The 8,096-nt window shown below is 28.3% G+C and overlaps 1 protein-coding gene across 1 annotated transcript; it reads left to right on the forward strand.

Moving 5' to 3' along the window:
• The first annotated feature begins 6,911 nt into the window (after positions 1-6,911).
• Positions 6,912-7,840, forward strand: LOC124912962 (expansin-B15-like). The gene is made up of 4 exons (XM_047453591.1): positions 6,912-6,981; positions 7,068-7,177; positions 7,252-7,433; positions 7,531-7,840. Exons 1-4 carry the CDS (start codon positions 6,912-6,914, stop codon positions 7,838-7,840), a joined length of 672 nt encoding a protein of 223 aa, XP_047309547.1.
• Positions 7,841-8,096: the final 256 nt, after the last annotated feature.

Here is an 8,096-nt window from a genome sequence, read left to right on the forward strand (position 1 = left end):
CTGCAAGTGTATAAACTACATGTTCAACAAGACTATTGTTTTCTTGTTTTATAGTGTTAATGATTGAATCTCTATCATCATGGGAAAAATAATTGTCCCACCATCCCTTTAGTTGTCTTATAAAATTATAAATTTATTTTTTTGAATAACCATCAATATTCAATTTATATATCTTGTTACCAGTATAACTGATATCAATTCTATTTGTGTATTCTTCATGCAAGACATCCATTGGGTCGGTCTGCTATAATAGAATTTTCTTTGAATTGGTTTATCAGCCAATTTATTGATTTTATTAATCTGGTCTTTTGATCTGATTTTTCAATCAAGTTAAATTGTAATTCTTTATCTAGAGTTTTTATGCTCAGTTTGTTAAAATTTCTTCATGAATTTTTTCTAGTTCTTGCATTGTCCTTGATTTGAAATCAGATATTATTTGCGGAGGTCGAAAGCTTGGGGAAGCTTCTTTTTCTTTTTGGGGCTATTCTAATGAAACCTAGTTTGATTTCATTTAGTGAACTTATTATTTTTTTCAACCTTATTATCGATGGATTGTAACTGTTCTTCTAGAATATTTAGGAATAAATTTATATAATTTTGATGTTCAAACATGTCATTAATATGTTTACAAGTTATTGGCAGTGTATCATTTTCAATAAGTTTTGAAAATGTTGCAAAATGTGTAATTTTTCCACTTTTTTCAATATGAAAAAATTATTGAAGCGGATATATTTATATGTAGGTTTTGCCTGATTCTAGCCTATAATTTCTTTCAATAACAACTATATAATTTTTTACATAAATGCTTATAAACTATGAGGTAAAGGGAATTAATTCAATTTTCCAGTGCATAATTCATAGAATTATTTTTCAAATTGTTGTATTTTTAAAATATGAAAACTTTCAAAAAAACCATTTCTTGAATTGGGTATAACTCGGATCTTTAAATTCTTTTGGAATATTTTTTCTAGCTGGGGATTCAATACTGAAATCTATTATGGGTTTATAATTCATTGGATAGAAAAGTCCATTTTCGACATTGTCGGTTCTAATCCATTTAAGGTTTGAGTGTGGGTGTTATTTTCTCTAGCAATATTTTGTCTATTAATATAGAGTTTTTTTGTAATCGGAGTTGAATCTTTCGAAAATGTTGTTTCTCTTATTTGAGAGGTGGATGTCCTTGAAGGATATTCAACTTTATAGTCGAATGGTGAAACATATAATCTAACAGAGTTATATTTTTGTGAATGACACAATTTCAGATTTGTATTAAATCTGATATCTACATTTCCTTCATTATTCTAAGAAATATCTAATATATTATTATAATTTTGAACCTGTGGTTGTACGTGGACATCTTAGTTGATTTTCAAGTTGTCTGGAAAAGATATTTCTTCTCATTTAATAGGTCTTCTTTTAGTAATATTTGATTTATCAAAATTAGTCTGTATTAAGATTGTCTCATTATTTGGTTTATCAACTCTCTTACATTGTGGATTTAGAGTAAATAAGGGTTTATAGTATATTCTATAATATGCACATATTACCTTCGTTCAGAGCATAATTATATCTGTATACCTTAACATTTAATATTAGAGAATCGTTTATATTAACATTAGATAAAGATAATTGTAAGTTTGGGAAAACGTTAAAATAAACTAGTTCATGAGCTAAACTATATTATATGATTCTCATTAGAAATTGTTTCAATTTAGGTTATTAATATCTCTCAAAACTGCCATAAAGCTTTCTGATAATCCGATCAAATATTTAAATGCAACCTCTACTAGTCCTATTCCTACATATTCTATATTCATATCTCATACTAATTTTATTATTAGGTCATTATTATCGAAAAATGATTTCGGTTGTCTTTATTATTTTTTTACTTCAGTCATTATATATATATATATGAAAATGATTGTAGACAATGAATGAATGTATAATTAGATTGAAAATTATTTTAATGATAAGATAAATATTTTATGATTTTATATTTTTAAAACTTGTCTAAATTCTAAAGTTCTTCAAAATGAAAGTTTTGTGTAACTATACAATTTATCATATATTTTTTGATAATATAACTTAACATTTAACCTAAATAAAAAAAAAATTATTTGTTGAAATTTTTAGGGTCACTAGTATAATAAATAATTGTGTAATTGTCATATTTAATATAAGCCAAAATAATGTGATCTAATGTGATTAAGTTTATGGCTTATGGGTGTATTTGTCATGAATATAAAGTGAGGATACCTAAGTGGAATTTCTAATTTTATGAAGGGGCTGAATTAGAAATAATCTAACTATAATAACTAACTTAATGTTAGTTATATGTAACGGCAATGGTCCCCATTTGATGTAACGTCAATTCTCCTTTGCGTCCCCATCAACAGAGAGAGAAACATATTGTTGTACTCATCAAATGGAAGAACTATTCCACATAAATAAAGTCTAAGGAAAGAGAAGATTAAAGATTGATTTCATTCATGCAAAGTCTAATAGAAGATTCATCAAATTAAGGTACACTTCCGCCGCTTTCAGATTTTAATTTCTCACCCATTAAATTATGATCTAATTAGTATAAATCTATTTTGATTAAATTCATTTAATAATTATTATATAAATTTACTTGATTATTTAGATTAAACTAATAATAAATAAGATAGAAAATTGACATAATCTGTATACTATAAATGACTTCAATATTAATTTATCTTTGTTGACTTAAATTATTTATCCAAGGATCTGGTCCCATCATTTTAATTGCAGATGAGACTTACTGAAGTCATATGAGATGTGTCAACACTAGATCTGATGATATAATTTTATTATTATATTAAGTAATATATCATAATGATTATATATATATATATATATATATATATATATAATCTTATTATTATATTAAGTAATATATCATAATTATTATATATATATATATATATATATTGACAAATTATAATAATCATGTGAAAATAATAATTTATATTATTATAGTAATTTTGTATATTTATAATTTATTATTTATAAAAGAGATATATATTGATGCTTAATTTTCAAATTATTCGGATTACCGGATCGAGAGTTATGATTAATTTGAATATATATGTGAGAATAAATGGATATTTGGGTCAGAGTGTGCTTGACCCTAGGGATGTAAACGAGTTGTGCCGAGTTCGAACTAGCCCTGACTCGAGTTCGGCTCGAGCTTTTAATATTAAGCTCGAACTATGCTCGATCAAATAACCATAGGCTCGAGTTCGGCTCGATAAGCTCGAAGCTCGAATTTAAATATATTTATATATAAATATCTTATATTAAAAAAAATATAAATCACCATTAATAAATCACTAGTTCACCAAAATAATATTTCATATCCTAAGTTATATATTAATAAAAAAAAGACAACCATAAATGAAAATGTATCTCATAAAACATAAAATTTCAGCAGCATGCGTCATGCGTATTCATCTCAAATTTCAGCAATATGCGTGGTCATCTCAATAAAAAATTCTCGATCATACGACCTGTATTACTACATACATTATTAACATAAAGTTATAGTATACTCAAATAATAATATAATAATTGCACTAGAAAAGCAAATTAAACAAATTAGAAAGAACTAAAATATAATTTATCTTAAGAGTTTGATGTTAAAAGAATAATTTTTTGATAAGTTTTTTCCTTCTGTAAAAAGAAATAATCATATAAGTGATTAAAATTTAGTGATATATAATGGGTTATGTCAACAACTACTATATAGATTTAGTGCTTAAAGAGAGTAATAACTGAACAAGATTTAGGGTTTTATCGGAGCGAGATTTAGGGCTTCAAAACGAGATGTAAGTTTGTTGAAGAAGTATCAATGAACAGTCTCTTGAGTCTTCTTGCAAAATAGTTTTGAAAAATAAAATACTTTATAGTAAAATAAAAATACCTTTACATCTTATAAAATATAAAATATTTAGATTACATATATTAAATAATATTACAATATACGCGACAATATACGCGGCACGATCGACACAAGCGACACGATCGACACAAACGACACGATTGGTACAGCGGCACGATAGGCACAGACAAAAAGGCACGAACGACACGATATTGTCCTGCAGCGTAAGTCATCAAATCGACATCGAAATTACCATTAATCAAAGGAAGCGCCATCGGCACAAGCGGCACAACACGATCCGCACAAGCAACACAATAGGCACAGGAGGCACGTGACGATCGACACAAGCATCCCGGTATTGTCTTGCGCCATTCATTAAGTGTTGCTAGTCTAGGGTTTCTTGTACATTTGTAAGCGCCGTTAGATTTTTCCCTCGATTGCGGTTTACTTTTGATCATCTCTTAGGGTTTCTGCAATTAATTTATTCTATTACTCTGTCTCTGCCATTATGAGGAAGGGGAAGAACAAAAGTAATAAATCAAAAGAAGTTAGGGTGTGTTTGATGAGGGGGAATTGGAATTGGAATTGGCATGGCCATTAGAATTCTAATTCAAATTCCATGAGAATTGGCTTTGAATTACAATTCAATTCCTATGTTTGGAAACATTATAGAATTGTAATTCAATTCCAAATCCTATGTTTGGGAAAATGATAGAATTGTAATTCAAATGCAATTTCTATGTTTGTAAAATAAAATATCGGTTTAAAATGTTAACTTCTTAAATATGTTTTCACGTTTTTGGCACGTTTAATACGTTTTTGACATGTTAACACATTTAACACGTTTTTGACATGTTTAACACGTATAACACGTTTTTACAAGTTTAACACGTTTTTGGCACGTTTAAACACGTTTTCACACTTAAAATATATTTTCACACGTTTAACATATTTTTCACGTTTTTGGTATGTTTAACACATTTTTGAGCTTTTTAATACGTTTAACATATTTTCATACATTATGAAAAGTTTAACACGTTTTTCACGTTTTTGACACGTTTTTGACATGTTTAACACATTTTTCACACATTTAACATGTTTTCATGTTTTTTTGCACGTTAAACACATTTTTGGCATGTCTAACACGTTTTACACATTTTTGACACGTTTAACACATTTTTCACGCTTTGGCACGTTTAACACGTTTTTCACGTTTAAAATGTTTTTCACACATTTTTCATGTTTTTGGCACATTTAACACATTTTTGACATTTTAAATACGTTTAACATGTTTTTCACACATTTTGACAAGTTTAACACGTTTTTCACGTTTTTGGCACGTTTAAACACGTTTTTGACACGTTTTCACACTTAAAACACATTTTCACACGTTTAACATGTTTTTCACGTTTTTGGTATGTTTAACACACTTTTGACATTTTTAATACGTTTAACATGTTTTTCACACATTTAGACTAGTTTAACACATTTTTCATATTTTTGACACGTTTTTGATATGTTTAACACATTTTCACTCATCTAACATGTTTTTCATGTTTTTTACACGTTAAACACGTTTTTGGCATGTTTAACATGTTTTTATACATTTTTGACATGTTTAACATATTTTTCACATTTTGGCACGTTTTTCACGTTTAACATGTTTTTTAAGTTTTGGCACATTTTATACATTTTGGCACGTTTTACATATTTTTGGCACGTTTAACACTTTTTAACACGTTTTCAGTACGTTTCACATATTTTGACAAGTTTGACATATTTTTAGCACATTTAACATGTTTTTCACGTTTTTGACATGTTTTACACATTTTAAACATGTCACAAGTGTGTTAAACGGGCCAAAATGTATTATACATGTCAAAATGTGGTAAATGTGCCAAAAATGTGTTAAACATACCAAAACGTGTTAAACGTGCCGAAAACGTGTTAAACGTGTCAAAAACGTGTTTAACATGCTAAAAACATGATAAACGTGTTTAATGTGTTAAAAATGTGTTAAACATGTCAAAAACGTAAAAACATGTTAAACGTATCAAAAATATGTTAAACATGCCAAATAAGTGAAAAACTTGTTAAACGTGCCAAAACGTGAAAAACATGTCAAAACGTGTTAAATGTGTTAAAAATGTGTCAAACGTGTCAAAAACGTAAAAAATATGTGAAACGTGTCAACAACGTGTTAAACATGTTTAATGTGTTAATAACGTTTTAAACGTGCTAAGAACATGAAAACGTGTTAAACGTGCCAAATATGTGAAAAATTGTTAAATATGTCAAAACGTGAAAACATGTCAAAATGTGGTAAATGTGTTAAAAACATGATAAACGTGTTTAATGTGTTAAAACTTGTTAAATCTGTCAAAAACGTGTTAAATGTGTCAAAAACATGAAAACGTGTCAAAAACGTGTCAAAACATGTTAAAATGTCTGAATTGTCGGATTGAGAGATGTGATTAATTTAAATATATATGTAAGAGTAAATTAAAAATTGTATTACATTTTTACTTCTCGATTTTTATATAATTATTCGCGCATTTGCATGGACCAGTTGCATGGACCAGGTACTAATATTATATAATGAGAAAATGATATTAAATGAAAAATATTTTAGTATGAAAACTTAAAACTCTAAATATCACTTTTTACAATTGTAAGTACTCAACTCTCATAAGAAAGATAACTTAAGAAGTAGAAGTCAATGATTTAAGAAAGAGATTGGATAAATATAATTGTATTCTTCTTTACTTTTTACTTTTTAAGAAATTACTCGAAAAGTTTAACCTTTTTCCTAAAGAATAAGATTCATACAATATTTTTATTAGAGAAATGCCTATATAACCAAAGTTTTACTACACAAAATAATAAAATCTAAGAAGATTAATACATATTCATAGACTTTTCTTTTAAAAAAAAAGAAATAACATTGTTGAAATTAGTCATGTATTCTCAAGTAAAATTAACATTTTTCATCTTTGTATTATCTTTAATAATGTTTAGTGTATCTGCATCGCCTACTATAGCCACATGGTATGGACCTGCCAATGGTGCTGGTACTGATGGTAAAAAATCATTTTTTATTTACAACATATGTTATTAAATTTGTTAAAACGAAGAAATTTATGTCTTATATGTAATATATATAAAGGTGGAGCATGTGGATATGGTAATACTGTCGAGTCAAATTATGGAAAATTTGTAACCGCAGTCGGTAATGGATTATTTAAAGGTGGCCAAGAATGTGGTGCTTGTTATCAGGTTCATTTTTTTTATGTTGTTCATATGAGATGAAACAACTTTTAGATCTATTTATTCAACATATCTGTATATAGGTGCAATGTTCGTCACACCCAGCATGTTCAAAAAACCCGATAAAGGTGGTTGTTTCCGATCAATGTCCAGGATGTAATCCTTTTCAATTTGATCTGAGTGGCACCGCATTTGGAGCCTTAGCATCTACTGGGAAGGCTGCTGAACTCCGTAATGCTGGGAAGATCCAGATAAATTACCAACGGTATATATATATATATATATATTTATTTATTTATCGATCTTTTTCTTTTACATGTGTTTTGATATTTTTCGACACAATTTATATGGTATGGGTGCAGGGTTCCGTGTCAATATGGGCAAAAAATAAAATTTGTAGTCGATAAAGGTTCGAACCCAAATTATATAGCCGTAAATATAGAGGAAGAAGGTGGAGATGGCGACCTCAGTAAAGTAGAGATTAAACAAGGATCGGGCGAGTTTCGAGTTGCACATCAGATATTCGGGGCTACATGGGGTATCAACTCCTTGGTACCGGGTCCTTTATCTATTCGTCTCACCACAAGCAGTGGACGATCTGTCATAGCTAATAACGTTATACCAGCCGGTTGGCACCCTGGTGCAACTTATATTTCCTCCGTTCAATTTTAAAGTTATTTTAACTAAGACATTATTCTAGCTAGCTAGTATCGGAGGGTGGTTATAATCTTGTTTAAGAGATTCAAATAATAAAATAAGTTTAGTCGTTCTCTTTTATTAATACTTATTTCTTATATAAATTATAATACTGAATAAAAGTTTGGTGTTAGAATGATATTAATACACGTTATTAGACTTGAAAAATGAAACAAGTATTTGTTCGTAAAACATTCGGGATTTATAAATCCTTGATGGTGGGGACGAATTG

Source organism: Impatiens glandulifera, chromosome 8, assembly GCF_907164915.1.
Source record: "Impatiens glandulifera chromosome 8, dImpGla2.1, whole genome shotgun sequence".
NCBI classification, from domain to species: domain Eukaryota; kingdom Viridiplantae; phylum Streptophyta; class Magnoliopsida; order Ericales; family Balsaminaceae; genus Impatiens; species Impatiens glandulifera.